This window comes from Melopsittacus undulatus, chromosome 6, assembly GCF_012275295.1.
Source record: "Melopsittacus undulatus isolate bMelUnd1 chromosome 6, bMelUnd1.mat.Z, whole genome shotgun sequence".
Classification (NCBI taxonomy): Eukaryota; Metazoa; Chordata; class Aves; order Psittaciformes; family Psittaculidae; genus Melopsittacus; species Melopsittacus undulatus.
Genome location: NC_047532.1, coordinates 62481364 through 62499196, shown reverse-complemented (window position 1 = coordinate 62499196; position 17833 = coordinate 62481364). Strand labels below are relative to the sequence as shown.

General features: G+C 36.8%; 1 protein-coding gene across 1 annotated transcript; it reads right to left on the bottom strand.

The window, feature by feature from the left end:
- Window positions 1-1119: 1119 nt before the first annotated feature.
- Window positions 1120-16546, bottom strand: ZBTB41 (zinc finger and BTB domain containing 41). Its single transcript, XM_005140964.4, has 11 exons — window positions 16471-16546; window positions 14582-15814; window positions 12471-12678; window positions 11668-11737; window positions 9162-9309; window positions 8156-8285; window positions 6878-6973; window positions 6249-6355; window positions 4735-4840; window positions 3672-3760; window positions 1120-2944 (listed from the first exon to the last, which is right to left on the bottom strand). The coding sequence occupies exons 2-11, from the start codon at window positions 15699-15701 to the stop codon at window positions 2304-2306; spliced, it is 2715 nt and encodes a 904-aa protein (XP_005141021.1). The 5' UTR covers window positions 15702-15814; window positions 16471-16546; the 3' UTR covers window positions 1120-2303.
- Between the last annotated feature and the right edge of the window lie 1287 nt (window positions 16547-17833).

Genomic DNA, 17833 nt, shown 5'->3' with positions numbered 1-17833 from the left:
TACAATACTTTCTTCCTACTGTAGGACAGAAAAAACAAGAAATAACAAAGACAGGCTTTTTAGTCTGACAACTGCTCTGACACTGCTGATGTCGGGTATTTTTAACAATACAATTACAAATGCTGGAAGGCATGTTTTGTGTCCAGAAGCATTTATATGAATACAATACATACATATTGACTTGAAAACTACACATAAAACATCCATTTTTCAAGCCATGGAGTGTAAGGATGACAGAAACAGTTTTATTTTGAAACAGGCTGAAGGTGGACTTAGCAGAAATGGTAGTACTTGATAGTGTCCTTTCAGGAGGTGGCATCCAATGGCCTCATTATTGCTGTGTTATTTGCTAGAATTCAGCTTCCTACCAGATATATTTACAGCATGTCAGCTCGAACATTCCCAGAGCACAGCTCTACATTTTACTTTAGAGATACAAACATAGAACAGTTAAACATATGTAGTCCTGTTTTAGAAGCTGAACTTTGAAAGTTTAGGACTTCTATTGTGCTTCTTTGGCTAAGTCCTATTTAAATATCAATAACACTTAAAATTCTATAATTCTGCCACTATTTAACAGCTAACAGAAATCTTTGGTGTGTTTAGGTTAAGAATCCATTAGGGTACAAGCTTCGAAATATGAACATTCAGGCAGCTCTGGCCCCTCTCCTGCAAACTGCTCAAAACTGAAGTAGATTGGGATTACAGAATCTAACACCAAAGTACTTGAATAGGATTTAAAATGATCCATGCCACTTAACAGTTTATAGAACTGTGATGATAAAACAGCTTTTCACCACAGATTGCTTGTGCTCAGGTCATTGGATAAATTCAACAGTTACAGCAATAGACATACACCCAGTTTCCCATTCTAAAGTTTCTTTAAGATAATAATTTCAGAACAGGAAAACCTGGGGAAAATTTTTCCTTAATATATAATCCTTGCGAGGAATAATGAAGGTGATAAGGTATTTTCTTTGGCATAATATTCACCAAACAAACACAGAATAATTATTTTTAAAGTAGGCTTAAAATAGAAGCTTGACGAGGTTAAATTAAACTACATTTCACCATGAATCACACTAGACCTGTAGTTCAAAGCGATTATTTTGGAAAAAAAACAAACCCAAAGCAAAACAAAACCAAAACAAAACCTTTATGCTTAGTAAAGAAAAAGCTAAAAATAATTAAAGACATAAAATACTATCAAGAGCTTGACTTTGTTTTATAAACACTGTACAAGAAAGTGAGAAACAAAACAATTTTGTTAATAAGTCACAAGAGATTTGTAAGTACTGATTATTTCCTTCTTTTTTTCAATAGAAGTTGAGAACTGTTCTGGAAATAACAGTCTTCAAAATTTCTTCTCCATCACAAATAACCTGAAAATAAGCATGCTAATATGGGACCCTGGTGTAACTTACATTCTCAGAAGAATAAACCATGCCAATCCTTTATGACTGTTCCTAGATTAAAATGACCTTGCAAATACCCCATTTCAAAGTTAGAGTGTGGGGCACACTTTGGAAGACAAGCTAGGTTATAAAGCATGAAAAAATGTGTATTAAAATTGTATAGGTCTAACTGTAGAAAATTAGACAATATAATTGTCTAGATATTCCCAAATTATTCAACATACAGAGCTGGAGGAAGACTTAAGAGGCTAAATTTAGGCAGTCTAATTATACGTAGGGGGATCACCAAACACCCCGTTTAGTGTCTGCATAAAATATCTGAATCACTTTTCAGAAGAAGCTAGTTTCTGTATCCATTGGCTGGGTTCCAGAATCCAGCAGATTTTAAAATCCTCCAAAAATGCCTGAGGGTTCAAGTCAAATTGTATTTTAATTTCTGTGCGAAACATAATACAAAGTTTGTGGTTTATATCCCTGCCTGCCCTTACAACTTCTAAGGAAACTGATATAGTCCTTATCCTTTCAGAATACTTTTGATTACACTTGAAACATTAACTCAAAATGAGATGCAGAAAGGCAAACATTTTTTTAAATAGCCACATATGTGATTACATTTTTCAGCCACTATGCTTAAAGATATTTCAGAACACAGTTTTTAGAAGACCATCTATAAGATTTTTAAAAACTCTTAAAATCACAAAAAACCACTCTTTCGGTATGCATCAAAATGTGCCTTAATGTTCAAATATCATGTAAACAAACCTGGTTTTCCAAAACTATGCAGAAGACTCATGAGTCCAAATAAAATATAAAATATAAATCTTAATTGCCATATCAGCCTTCTGCTGGCTAATGGCTTAGTAAATTGGGTGGAATGTTATGGTCTGATCATGAATGTTCATTGTTTGAAATATTCTGTACAGTAGGAGCTGTATCTAGGCCCAGTAAAGTTCCAAGATATGACTGGTCTCTAGGATCCAACATTTGCTCAGGCCTTACAGGATGAACAATATTTGCAGGCTGTGGAGTAAGAGTGTATTTCTCTAGAAATGACAGATCTGTTGCTCGCTGATAATCTGTCTGCTCAGGTTGTGGAGGAAGAATGTCATGTGACTGAGTAGTATGCTGTACTAGATCAGCTTGCGGATCAGACATCTGAACTGGTACCAGAGTCACAGGTACACATACTTCTGTAGATACATTCTGTAGCAAAGTTTTGGCTTCTGACTGATATGCTTTGGACTGTTCCACATATTGTTTAGCCTCAGTTTGGTAAACTTTGTCATCAGAGGTGTACTGCACTGGTAACGAGACTAGCTTTTCCTCTGAAGATGTCAATGCCTCTTCTGCAGCCTTTGATCCATGAACATGATCAATATGATACTTCAGCTTGTCTTTTCGTTTAAATGTTGCATGGCAGTGCTGGCAATTAAAAGGTCTAGCATCTGAATGAATAACCATGTGTTTTGTTAATGTCTTCTTAATTCTAAAAGACTGATTACAGATTTGACATTTGTAGGGTTTCTCCCCTGTAAAGGCAGAGAAGTAAAAATTAGTTATTCTGAGGAACATCATGTCACACATAAATTTACACATATATGGATTTTGGCACAGAGACCTAATATAAAACAATTTTACTGAAAACAAAGAGCTTATGTTTAGCATCAATTTTGGAATCAGGGGAGCCATTACATACACGTTTAGAAGTTATATTAGCATATCCTTCTCCTTACATACAATTCTTTCAATATGTGGTATTTCTGTCAGGTACACCCAAAGATAATCAGAATATAAACCAAATAAAATCTTTAAACTGTTATGATACTGCTATTAAATGAGTGCAATTAGTATTTCTATATCTTTCAAAAGGACAATGATTTTCCTAAACATAAGGCAGGAAAGCCAAAGTCAAACAGATAAGGACATAAAACTTTCCAAAGGGATTTCTAATCCTTGTTTAGATTACCACTTGAAATGCTGTATTCTCTGGACCACAAAAATAGTTAGATGGCCTGGGTAAATTTGGTGAAATATACACCAGTAAACTAAAGAAAGAGGTGTACAGAGCACACTGCAAACCTGTGTTGAGGATTTTCAACATTTTAACTGATACATTCAGAAGACAGAATGAACAACTTATGAGAAAGAAGTCTTGCTTCTTCCTGCTAAATGCCCATAATGCAATAATACCATCAGTGTTGATACATAAAAATAGATTCCTACATGGTTTGTTGTTTTGTTGGGGTTTATTTTTACCTGAATGTGTCCTAAAATGCATTTCCAAACTTGATTTCCCTTTAAAAACTTTCTTACAGACTTCACACTGGTGAAATGTTGCTTTGTATCTTTAAAGAAAAAAAAAAGACATTTAATGATAGATTTTATTTTTTTTAAACCAAGAAACAATACAGCTATGTGCACACTCCTTTCCGAAATCTTTAACTGCAAATAGCTGGATATCAAAGTTTCCAAATTTCCACACTTATGTTCACATTTCCTGGCACTTGCATACCAATAAGGTCACTGAGATTCTTTTCAATCTTACTTTCTGCTGAGATTGAAACTTAGTATTAAAAAGCAAAAGCCACTAAAACTTCTTTTCTGATATGCAAAATATCCTTAAGTAACAGTTTTTGCCCAACATCCACAAGTGGCTTTAGCTTTGGCAGACTTCTGCCATAAAGAAAGTACTACAAATTGTGTAGGCTACTGGCTATTAAGAAAAATCAAGCAGAATCAGCAGACAATGTACTGTACTTTCAACACAAACACAAGCAGTTAAAACATCATTTGAAAAACAACTAGGTCTCAGTTTATTTGAAATCTCTGAAACAGTTATTTTTGGAGCTCAGGAATTTAAAAACCTTATTGCATTTTCAATTTATAGACATAATTTAGGTTTCAAAGCTTTTACCTACTTTCAGAGCCCCTAATCTTCTACCAGCTTCTAAAATACCTAAGTGTGAGATAGTTCTCACAGTGATTAAATGATGTTCAATATTTCAGTCTTAGCTAGTCTGCAATGACAGTATTACACCAAACCATCAATTTAGAACAACAGCTAATAAAGACAGCTAATTGACAGATGAAAATTTGATTCTTTTTTATGGTTTTATGTACCTAATCATGATATTTGTATGAAAACATCTTGATTAAATTGTGAAGGTACTTTTCTGACATCCACTTCATCTCTTTCAAGACTCAGGTAATGGGCATGACAAAGTCACAGACTGCTAGAATTCTGCAAGAACATGAAAGTCCCAACCAAATCAGTTACAGTGCAGAAGTATTTACACACCTGTAAAAACCCCACACTTACTTTTGCCAAACTTTTTCTCCCAGATGAACACTTTTATAATGAACAGTAAGGTGATCTCTACGGCCAAAACATTTTCCACATTCTTCACACTGATGTGCTTTCTCACCTATATGGGCAAAATTCAATAAATTTTGATTAAATCTTCTGGAACTGTTATCGTAAAACAGCAGATCCATGTTCACAAAGTTCAACCAATCAAACTCTTCCACATCTTACTCAAGAGAACAATATAAAAGAACAAAATTCAGGAAGTAGGTTGCTTCTACCAGAGTAAAGACTTACAACTTGTTATATATGACTAGTAGTGACCATTAGTAATTTCTAGAATGAAATTCACATTCCTGAGTTAAGAGATACTTCCCCAAACACCTACTGCATGAGAGGTACAAGTGAATGACTAAGAATCTACTCTATGCATTGTGACCCGAACTGTGGTATCTTCAATAATTCAGAGGCTCTAAAAATGGAGGCTTATTTAAAGATACCAATTATTTTAGTACTAATTTTAGTACTAAAAATTACATCACAGTATTTATCTTTTTAATTATCCTGATTTACATAGTTACCTTTTGCTTTTAGGCTGCTGCTTAAAAGTATCTTGGCTCTTTTTAGTCATCTTGAGATCTTCCATAAAGTGGCAGAGTATTTCTTCTCATGTAAGTAGGAGGAGTGTGGACAGTCAAAGAATGTAACTTTCTAGAAGGGGGGAAAAGCAAATAGAGTAGAAAAGAGGATTTTTTTTTTTTGTACTTGAGTTTTCAAAGATTTCTTTATTTTATAGCAGACATTATGATTTCAAACATAAAAAAAGAAGCTGTCCTTCAAAATAAAGGCTCAGGAAGTTTAGACTCTGATCACTTTCATATTTTCATGCTGCCTAGAAAGTATTTTGCCTCCTAGAAGGCCTCCCTCCCTTTGGATCCTGTTCTGAAAAAGTCCCTAGTGAATCTTCACTTTTCCTATACATTTGATAACCTTTCTGCTGTCAGTACAACAGATTTTTTCTTCCTCCTGATCATCCCCATCTGGCTGTTCTCAGGGTTGACTCCCATCACCTTCTTTCTTTCCTTCTTCCCCATAATAGACTTCAGAAACACCTCTTTAAATTTTTACATTAAAGTGATCAGTGTACAAACTTTGCCAGAGACTGTGACAGCTTCTTCTGTATTGTGGTAATAATGTTTCACACAATTGCTATTAAAAAAAAGAAATCTGGACTCATGAAAAAAAAATCCTCCTTTTTCACTTTTGCTTTTTTTCTTATTCTTATTTTTAAAGCAATTTACTGTTACATGTTTTTGACTGTCCCTCAGCTTTCTATGTTAACATGGAGGAAACACTTTGCTTTCAAACCTTGAAAACATATATAAGATTAACCCTACTTTAGTAGACCTTAAAAACAGTAAGAAGAATGTTTTATCAGACCTAAAACATTGCATGTACTGAAAGAATTTTTTATTTGATCTTATTTTGAAATAGTAATTTCAAAACCAATTTTCAAAGAAAATGCCTACCTGAGTGTATTTTTTTGTGTTTTGTCAGGTGATCATGCCGAATAAATGTTTTCCCACATTCTTCACATTCGTATCTCTTGTCATCATGGTGGACTCTTAGATGAAGTCTGTATATTTACAGTCATAAATATAATCATAAAATGCAATATTTTTAACATAATCTACTGCTAATTCAATGTAAAATACCAGAGAACATACTCTTCAGTGCTTCACATAAGTATCAGAAAATAACCTTCAGATGAGGTATGCTTACATTGCTCTTAGAAAGCAAGAGGGAACAGAGCTAAACTCTCATACATGATGTTAACTTAGTAGGATATTTTAGTCCCCTGCTTATTTTCCCTTTGAATAACAAATATGTAAAAGTTTTAGATGTGAAAGAAAATTAACTCTGACACAAGATTCGTATGGGATTCTCTCTGTGTTTAAATTACTAAAGTATTAAAAAATTAAATGACTTCTAGAAGATTAATATCTTTTCAATATTTAAGCATGTTTAAAGCACTTACTAACGCTCTCAGAGTGGGAATAAATCAAAACACATGCATTTTGAAGAATTATGTTGGTAACATGAATGCATCACCAAATAAGTGAGACAATTTAGAAGCTTATCTAATAAAAATCTTTACCTGTAAGAGCTTCCATGACGAAAACTCTGTCCGCAAATACTGCAAAGATGAGGCTTCTCTCCACTGTGAATTCTCAGATGTTCTTTCAAAGTTGTTCTGTTTAACAAAGGCAGTAAAATATAATTTTAAGCAATGTCACTGCCACTTTAAACAGATTTCTTCTCAATTTCTTTAACTCTGAGGGATCACAAATAACTGCATCAGTTTATTCAGATACACACACAGACACATACATTCAAAAGCACTATATACTATTTACCTAACCTGCAGGGTCTGGAAACAATATAAGCAAAGAAACAAAACATTGTCCCAGCATAAACTGGAGAAAACATCAAGTTTGACAGTGTTTTCTATACAATAATTTTCTTGTTTCTGTATGTATATCTAATCCAGAGCTTGAAAATCACACTTGAAGGAAATCTAGACCGTGGATGTTAAAAAAAAGTGCATGCAGATAAAAATTCCCCTCAAGCAAAGGAATCAAGCAATAGCATTTACTGCATACACAGCTGGTAAACATATGAATTAAACAAGAGAGAAAATTTTTCAATCTCCTTCAGTACTTTTTTTTTTTCAAAATTTTTTTTATGTTGTAGAAAAAAATTGTATCTTTTCTAAAAAGAGCAACATTTTTGTCTTACATAACATAAATGATCTTTATAGAACTGAAAGACTACCTGTGCTTTACAGGTTCTTTGTTTACTATTTCATTATTGCGTTTGTGCATTTCCTTTTATTACATGCATATTACATATTTCTACAGCTTTACTATGCCTTTTTTACATACTAGAATTTATGAGCCAACTTTTAGAGCTTACACTTTTCAAAGGGCTAAAATAACATTTATTTCTTCCATTTAGAGAAACAGCAGCCAAGGTTGTACAGTATTATTCCATATTCCATGAAACTATGTCAGTAGAAGTCCAATTTCTTAGTCATTCAGTGCTCCTGATCTTCCTGTCCTCATCAGTTTATTTACCAAAATATGTATGGCAATATATTCTTGCACAACACAGGAACCCAAAGTGAATTATAGGTAATACTTTTTTAATACAGTTTTGTCTTACAACTAATTACATACAGGTGTCACCTTTAATTTTAGAGGTCACCAGAAAATCACATGCTACTTGTGGCTCTGGCACAACCTTTTAATATTGTAGTCCTCTGAAATGGTCTCATTTAAGTTAAAAATTCAGAGCTAAAACATATTCAGAATTAAAGCACTCTATAAATATGACTCTGTTCTGCTCAAGTTCAAGTAGTCGTGCAACTCCTTACCGCTCCCTAACAGATTTTCCACAGATGAAACATGTCCATTTTCTTTTTCCTCCATGAGTACACTCTACATGGCGTTTCAAATTTCCTGTATCATTAAACTGGCGGCCACAAATATCACAAGGAAAAGGCCCTACAAGGAAACAGACAGGCACAGCATTATTAACTGTCGGTTAAACCAAACAAGATGTAAAGACTGGTTACGTGTGAAAACCCCCATCAATTTACAAAGCCAAAGTTACCTCTGACAAATTACTAATGTTTAGTACAGTCAGCATACTTTGATTAGACTGCGCACCTTCTGCCCAGAAAAGTTATTTCTAATACCTGGTATTTTAGCAAATTTCATGATGGTAAAGCAAAAAATTAGAATAGTCAAAAGTAACACAGTTCACTTAGACTGTTTGAAAAAAATAATTCGTATTACTATCACCAATCTAGTTCCTACCCGGCAGAAATAATTAATAGGAATAAAGATGCCTTCAGAATACTTCTCAAGGAAATAAAAAAGGTCTTTGGAAAACTTTACAATCATAGAATCATAGAATAGTTAGGGTTGGAAAGGACCATCTAGTTCCAAGCACCCTGCCACAGGCAGGGACATATCACACTAAAGCATGCTATGCAAGGCTTCATCCAACCTGGCCTTGAAGAAGAATCTGACCTGGCCTTTAGGAAGAATTTGACTTACTTGAGAACCAATTTCATACAGAAAGGTTTTAAAACAAAAATAACTTTAAACCTTCTTCCCCAAAAACCTCTCTGCATTTACTTAGGTACAATACAATGCCTTTACAAAACAATTGAACAGTAAAAAAAAAAAAAAATAAACGAACAAACCCTTCACACCCCAAAAAATAACCAAAACCCAACCAAAACCGACCACCCAAGTCCCCCACAAAACTGGAAAAGGAGGTTGGGTGGAAACCAGACTGATCAAGACATACAATGGTAGAGGAAGGTTTTACTTTAAATCTATTGTTTACATGTCAGAAGGATGTTTCTATACCGAGATGGAATTTTTCTTGATGTTTCAGTCTTGCAAATCGGGATTTAAAATGCTCTTCGCAGTAGGTACACTTAAAAGGTTTATCCTGAGAATGAAGGATCATATGCTCTTCTAAATGAGGTCTTCGAGTGAAAGACTTCTTACAAATCTAAAATGATAATACAATTTGTCAAAGATACATCAGTTATAACCAGATTATATTCCTACTCATAAACACTGAACAGTTTAGTTCATCTGCTCTATTCAGCAATGCAAAATTAAACATGTATTCTTCAAATACATACTCTATCCCCACCTGTAAAGTCTTGCAGTTAACACAAAAAAAAAATCTGTGTTCTCCATAAACCCTAGTGGATTGCACTACATATATTAGTATGCCAACCCATGGCAGCCTAAATTAAACTACTGGCAACTCTTGCATATAGTTACGTGTTCCACCCCCTTTCTTTCTACTGACTCCAGTACTTAGCAGACTGTTTCCTAGGATGCTTCAACACAGTAACTTTGCAGAAAATAAATCAAATGAAAAAATCAAGTAGCTTTGGACTGGTTTTTGATATGAAACAGCTCAGCTGTTGTGGTATAACCTACTGAAGAACTAGAGTCATACCTGCTCCTTTATTTCCTCTGGGAAATTCTCTGACAGCATGTATTAAAGAGAAAATGCCAACACCAACAAAGAAATATAATTCAAAATACATTTTAGAGATATAGAGCTTTCACAATGTTAAAATTATTTGAGCTTTTTAGTACTGTTTTCAGAAGAATCAAAACCTAAATGCAGAAGAATTGCTAGTTATTAAAGTAAGCATGAAGTTCAATTACAGAATTGAAGCCACAGCTCAAATTTAGGTATTTAAACTAGGTATTATAATTTAACATCAAGGCCCTATGCTCTAACGTAAATCAACACAGGGATCACTCACTGATTTCACCTTGAAATTGTTGCCATTGTTTATAATAGCTGAATTTAGTACTAACTCCCATAGATTAAATTGTACAATCAGTTTCTCAGGAAATCAGAAGGAACAGGCTTGTTTAAAAAATCTTTAATGTTAAATATAAGTGTAAGAAAATCCCATACCTGTAAAAAGTATAATAGCCTTCTTGCTTTTCTTTACTATTAATATTCTACTGTTTCTGTGAATTTGCTCATATTCCTCACAGATTAAAGTATGGTCACCAAATCCTGGTGTTCACACATGTACTACAGCATAAACCAACAACCTGAAGAAATCCTGCAGCTTACATCTGTTGCACCACAGCCCTCAGAACATACTAAACAATGTGAAAACAAAGTTACAGTTCCTAAGGGTTCTGTTCATTCTTCAGCTGCTATAAAAGCTAAAATCCTACCCCTGCTTTCAGTTCAAGCCCATTTTCAATGCACATGAGCAGTACAAGAGCAGCAGCTCACATCTTGAAAAAATCTAGCTAACATAAACTTAACAAAACCCAACAACCAAATCCTAAAGTGGAGTTTACCAAAACATTCATCTGGCAAAAGTACTTTCCAAGAAACAAACATCATTAATGCTGCAAGACTGTTTCCCACTATAAAAACATTTCTTATCTAGTAACAAACAGGATCTATAACATGATTCCACCACGTAACTTCATTTGGAAGATAACACTGTCTGGTCATTGATGTAATATAATACATTCAGCCATGGTACCATCACCAGCAGAATGAACACTACAAATTCCTATGGTTGGTATCGCCCAGCCGCCTACTATGTAAGTGAGAGTTCACAAACAAAGCAAGGTTAGTAATTATGTTACAGCACCTAATATTACAGACTTACAGGGGCATATAGCACTTTGAACAAACAAAACAGCTGCCCTGAAAAAAAGGTAACTGATTCCCTTGAAAAACACCCCACACATTTGAAATCTTAAAAGTATTATTTGGCAGCAGAGTGAGAAACAAAGTTCTACAAACTCCTTTTTACAGTAGATATAGTTTCACACATATACCTCTCCTGAGGAAAATCAAGGAAAGGCTTCTACAATTTTACAACTAGAGGTAAATTTAGTACAAATTTACAACTCTGATGAGGCACATATGCAGGTAAATGAAAAAGTTTTTCATATCCATTTTCCTCACTAGTGAGTCTTCCAAAACAGTATATATTATGGTCAGTGTTTGATGTGCATAATTAATTGGAGAGCAAAGACTCTTTTTTTAAAGTATTCATAACACTCAGGTCTAATCACCTGCAAATTGATGTAATTTAACAACAGCCTTAACTGATCACATTAAAACATACTGCTTTCAACTATTTTGTAATTCAATTTGGTATTATTATTTGGTATTACAAGCTGTACATACAGCTAACGTTCAGCCATTAAATCAGCACATAAAGAGGAATTTTATACCACTACTTACAAAGCTTACTGAGATTTTACAGAAACACATACTGTATTTTCACTGAAGTATTCAAGTCATAAAACATAGTATTTATATGAAAAAACAGCAACACAAAAGTACTGAAGTATTACTTACATCACATTTCCAACCTTCACTCTTTGTCTTTTTGATAGACAGAAATTCTTCTACATTCTCTGGATGAAACCTAGGAGAAAGACAGAAGCTGAAAGTAGCTGTAACTTTAAAACATGAAGATCATCCAAATACTAAATATCCACTTCTAAACTTCATGTGTTATGAAAGTGATTACCAAACCACAGAACAGAATACTGATAGTTAAAAAATTCTAAAGGTACAAGGAAAGCAGTGTTTACAGATTCCTATAGATACTTATATGACAATTGGTAAGAGGACAGTTTCAATTATAATGCTTTATAGATATTTACAAAGAAAAAGGAAAAACAACAGTATGCAAATAATAATGCCTTATAATTACACCTGCCATAAACAAATTAGTCACCTAAAGGAATCTGCATAGAAATGGTTTATTATCTACCTATTATTATCAATAGTATAGCATCAGCATTTAAAACCAAAGAAAATACTTTCTTTTCTTCCTCCAAATTAAAAGCAACACAGATAGATATTAAGACTTGTATTCTGACTCACTGTAATAGCTAATCAGAGAATTCTAAAACTAATAGTAAAAACCTATGGCAGAACTCCCACAGAACCATTAGTGCCATTTAGTCAGTCCCTACACACTCCTCATGGCAGGTTAGTTGATAATGCTAATCCCATGTCTTTTCAAAAGATACTTAAAGAAAGTTACAGAAATAATGCAGAACATGCTGTATGCATACATACATTTCTCTTCACTTTTGAACTCAAAATAAAAAGATTCTTTAGAAATGCAAGACAAATTTGCTCATACTTGCCTCTTCACATGCTTTGCTAAAGTCTTTTTGCTTGCATGCAGCTTATTACAGTAGGGACATTTGTGTTCCTTTTTATGAAAGTCAGTATCACTGGAGTGCTTCTTTCTGTGCACTGTCAGGTTCGACTTCGTTGAATAGCGCTGGTGGCATATATCACACTCAAAAGGCTTCTCACCCGTATGTACACGTGTATGGCTCTCATATTTGCCTGTACAACAACAAAAAATCCATTAGTAAAAATTGTAAAAGGTATCGCCTATACACATTTGGGGTTCTATAACCTCTCTCTCAAATGTGGTCAAGTATCTTACACACACACCTGAAGATTTATACTGGTTTACACCACTGAAAACTGCACAGTGATCACATACATGTTTGATAAAGAGTAAAAAGGGCTCTGTATTACCGCTAAATCTGCGTGAAGGTTACCAATCCCCCTCCTTCAACCCTACAGCATACTCTGTTCTTAAGAACCAGAAGTTACATTATTCTCATTAGGTACTGATTGTAAAGTACATTTTTGGAACAGGGAACAGCCTTGCAACAAACTGGTTATTTTTAAAGGTACTTTCAAATAACAAAACACCAAATGTATCATACAGATCCTTGCAAATGATCTACATATTTTGCAACCAAGGTATTACCATAAATAAAAATACTACTCTCATTTTTTCCACACTGCTTATATTCCCTCTTCTGTTTGCCAGTTTTTTGCTGAGGACAGAAGTCCATCCTAAACGGAGGCTCTACCTACCTCAAATCAATAGCAGGATACCTGCTTTGTACTAGGTAACTTTTTTCTCTGCAGAATATGCAATATAGTTCTGGGAGTTAGATAGAGGAGAAAAATAAAAAGTACTATAGCTCATAATTTCAGATAAAAATCAATTGTCTACTGTAATACAAGCTTATAGGGAAATACTTCGTGTCACTGTCACTTGTTTTAATTCATGCATTTTTTGAGCAGAAAGCTAGAATTCTAAATTATGAACATGCAAAGAGGAAAAGGCTTCCAATGCATGCAGAACCAAATTATACCATCATACCCTTAATCACAAGCCATTTATTTGTGCATAGTAGCCTTTAAATATTAAAAAATCTCTCAAGTTCACAAAATTCCTATGTTACTTCAAGATATGGCATTACAGGAACAGCTAAATCCCACATTTCCAGTGTTAAATAACTTCTATGATATGATTTGTGACCCTGGAAAATTCACTTCACCTCAGCAAGATAAATACACTGTGTATATGTAGGAATTAACACACACACTACCACCAACCATTTTCCTAGACTCTTAAAATTTCAAAATTATGAATGACATAATGCACCCAGTAACACAAAAAAAATGCCTCAAAGTATGAGAAACTGTTTCTTTCCTAATTCCTGTGACTGACAGGAAGTCAATATGTTACGTGGCCATAACTAAACATTTATTCCAGCTGAAAGAAAAATTACAGCAGTAATCTCCTTTTAATGTGGGAAAAGAGGACAGGAAAGCATTGGACATGTCAGAAAGGAATTTTTACTCTTCTGATATCCCAAGTAACTATACGTCTAGATTTGACTATAACATTTAACAATCCTAACGTGGCAGATTAAGCTGACAAAGTATTACTTGGTGCTAACCACAGACAAGAAAAATTAAGTTAAAAGTCAGTGACTGAGTCCAAAGCATCTACACATCATATAGAAGAATTTCAAGCTGCTTGACAATGGCACTGCTATACTACAGCAACAATGACAGCTTTGTTACTTAAAATTAATTTGGCAGTAAAGGTCTCAGACTTCATTCAAGAAATTTCTGCAGACTTAGTATCTTGCTGTGTTTCTCTCCTTTTTCAAGGCTGTTCTTACATGCCACACTAACAGCCGGAATCCAGAGCTGTGACAGAGAAATAAATTTAGTATTTGCAGATTTTTCAACGGATGCACTCAAGTTCATTTATTGAAACTATTTAGTACCACAGAAGTAACAACCTAATACACTTACAAAGACCAGCAGCATACTGGATCAGTGATTCAGAAGTTCTGATCTTCACTCTCTAGGACAAACAGCTCAGTTTATTTCCCATACAAATAGCAACACCATTCACCTATCTTGCTCTTACCTATTCGATCAAATTTTTTGTCACACTTGGGACACTGTAGTAGTTTTTTGCTACTGCTTTGAATGATGACTGGAGCTAAGCCTTCAGGAATATTTCTCATTGAATCAACTGCCTCAGAACCCTCTTCAGTATCATTCTGTTCTTTCTCACTTTGTTCTTCAGAGTCTGAATCTTCACCTGACATTTCCTCTTCCTGTCCCTCTTCATCAGCATTGCATTCACTTTCACTGTCTTCAAATTCACTTCTATCAGACGTTTCCTTGTCAGAACTGACTTTTTCCAAATTGCTGTCAGAGGCATCATCGCTTTCGTCACTGTTATCAGGTTTAGCTGTGTATTTGCGGTTTCTCGTGGAACACCTAGTGGAAAGGCTGGCCTTCTCAACCATTTTTAACCCATGCTTTCTCTCCAGTGAAAAGGATCTGTGAGCTTTAGCCAAATGATTTTCTAAGGACTTCTTGTAGCAGAAACTTCGACCACAAAATGTGCACTGATGACTGTTTAACAGTTTACCTGTCAGTTCATTAAGTGTTTCTACTGGTGTAGGCACATCAGTTACCACATCAGTCTGTATGTTAGAAACGCTTTCGTTATTTAGCAACTTCACTGCATCTATGATATCTAAAAATTTTGCTGCTTCCAGCACTAACGGGATTTCATTTTTATACACAAAAAACTCTGAGGTGTAGAGAAACTCAAGCAAATGCTGGAAGACAGAATGAGTTACATGATCTAACGTGACAACATCAGTGCTTGGATTTTTACTCAAACAGGCATGAAAATAACTACTCCCAACAGCCACTACAACTTTGTGAGCACTAAATTCTTTCCCTTCTACAATAATGAGTAAATCACAAAACGATGGATGTTTCTGTCTATCATCATTTAAGTATTTCAGTAGATTTTTGTTATACTGCAATGAGCTTAGGAGCTTTCTTTGCTCTGGTGATGACGAAAGTTCTTTGGAGGATTCAACCTGATCTGCAGGGGCTATTTCTGCAGCCTTTGAGACAATTTTCTGTGCACAGTCTACTACAAGAATCTGCTCTGATGTGTCTTTCTCATGGCCAAGGTGAACCTTTTCATTTAAATTTGCAGCGAGCCGTCTCCTTTTCTTCATTGCAGAAGTGCAACTTCAAAATCAGGAGCTTCATAGGTGATGGGCAACAAACTCTTGTGAAGACTTAGTTCTGCTCCAGGCCTTGAGATAATATGCAACAGTAATTTCATAATCTGCAAAAGAATTATGATACAAATTAAGCACCGAACAATAGCTTCTTTTTCTATTACCACTTTCTATGCTTTACTCTTGGTTTTATCTACCCTGCATACCTTAAGCTTTTATTAAATTACTAAAATCTCATCCGTTCCCATTCCAGATCATAGGAGTACTCAGAGCAAGTGAGCCGACACTGCCTATTATTAGATCTAAAGAGGCGGCTCGGGCTGGTTTCGCTCCCTAGACACATGCAGCCAGTGAAATACGCCGGAATGGGCGTCCACTGTTATTATTACCCTGAAGCACACTCGCTTTCTGTTAACCCCAACACACCTCGACAGCTCTTCTGCTTTTTCCGCCGGGCGCCCGTCCCCTGGAGCCAGCCCGAAGACGCGCCGGCTTGGCCCTCTCCAGCGCTTGTCACCACCAAGTGTTAAATCCGCAGACAGGATTCCAGCCCGACCACCCCAGCCCAGTGCCTTTGTCCGTCGCCAGCAGGTCTGCCCAGAGCGGGGCCATCCGGCACCGAGCTCGGGGGCACAGAGGGCATCCCGGACCCGCTCCCCGCACGACGGCGGCCGCGAAAGGGCCCCCCAGCCCCTGCCGAGCGGGACAAATAATGGCCGCCCCCTTCCTCCCCTCAAGGCCCCGGCGGGGCGGCCTCACGCACCTGCGCGGCGCCGAGCGCTCCGCGGGCCCCTCTCGGCCGCTAGTCGCCTCTGCGCCCCGCTCCCGTACTTGCTTCCGCCGCTTCCGGATCCCGGAGACGCGCGCAGCGTGAGGGGATGACGGCGTCGCTGCCGAGCATGCGCGGAGGTTATGGCGGGGTTGGTGTGGCACATAGGGGTCGGTGGGGCGGTCCCTTGTATTGTGCCGCCGTGGCCTTCCGCGGACGGGGCACTGCCGCCCGGGTCACGGTGAGCCGCGGCGCCGTCCTGCGGGGTGGCGCAGGAGAGCCCTTGAGCGGGAAGCATAGCGCGGCTACGAGCGGGGAGCCGCCAGCATCCTCGGCGGGCGCTCCTGCGCACTCCGCGCCTCCGGAGAGGTTGAGTTTGTTTTGTGCGGCCGCTGCGGGGCAGCAGTTAGCGGTGGGCAGCGCCGGGAGCCCGCACCGCTGTAGGACAGCTGCGAGCTTGCTTTTAGGCCGCGGCTTGGAAACGCTGTGTGAGTGTAAGGGGTGTTGTGTGTCAGCAGCAGTGGGCTGTAAGCAACTCGGCACTTACAGGATGCCATGGTCTTCCTCAGTAATGTTATCTTGCTTTTGCCTGGAGTATTGTGAAGCACTTGGATACGTGTTTGTGGAATCCATGTTTTCATGCTTGCCTCATGGCAAGAAGCCACAGGCTCTCCACGGCTCGGGTGAATATCCGCCCAGGGGTGTGGCTCATCGGCATTCCAGAAGGCATTAATCCTATTAATTACATGTCTAGCTTTCCAAAGCTAGTAACAGTGTGGCACCGAAAATCAGTTTCTTCTTCTGAGAGCTTTAAGGAAGAACTGTAACGTTAATGCAGCATGAAACGTTATTCCACAGCACGTGTTTGGTATTTATGATGTGTAAATCGATAGCGGTTGGCACTTCACATAATAAACACTTCGTGACTTTCAGGTGTTGCATTGTGCAACAAAAAGAGTGAAAACTCTCAAAGCACTTGTTACTTCCTGATTGTTGCTATACTGTCTGCCAGCCCTCTTGGGCATCAATAAGTAATAATAGAGCAATCAATACTATGTTTCTGATGCGCTGAAGGCAGGTCTACTTTTCTGCAAAGCATTGGCTCTTTTAGGATGTCACTTGTGCTCGCCCGACTTTAATTTCTATAGAGTCATAGTTAAATTATAAAATTCTAAAAATAAGTTTCTCTATTTTGACTTTGCACGAAAAATGAAAGTTTAGAGAGCAAGGCACTAAATTTTAAGCTAAGCCTTACATTTCACTCTAATCTGCGTAGCAAGTACACAAAAACATCATTTAGCAGTTAACTGGCTTCTTGGGTCTTAGCGTTTCCACAGCAAATATCATAGTTTGGCAG

Coding starts and splice junctions, on each gene's coding strand:
- ZBTB41 (XM_005140964.4), bottom strand. CDS start 15,701: ATGAAGAAAAGGAGACGGCTCGCTGCAAATTTAAATGAAAAGGTTCAC. Junction 6,356..6,877: donor CGTCATGGAAGCTCTTACAG/GTAAAGATTTTT, acceptor GTAAATATACAG/ACTTCATCTAAGAGTCCACC. Junction 4,841..6,248: donor ACACAAAAAAATACACTCAG/GTAGGCATTTTC, acceptor TTGCCCATATAG/GTGAGAAAGCACATCAGTGT.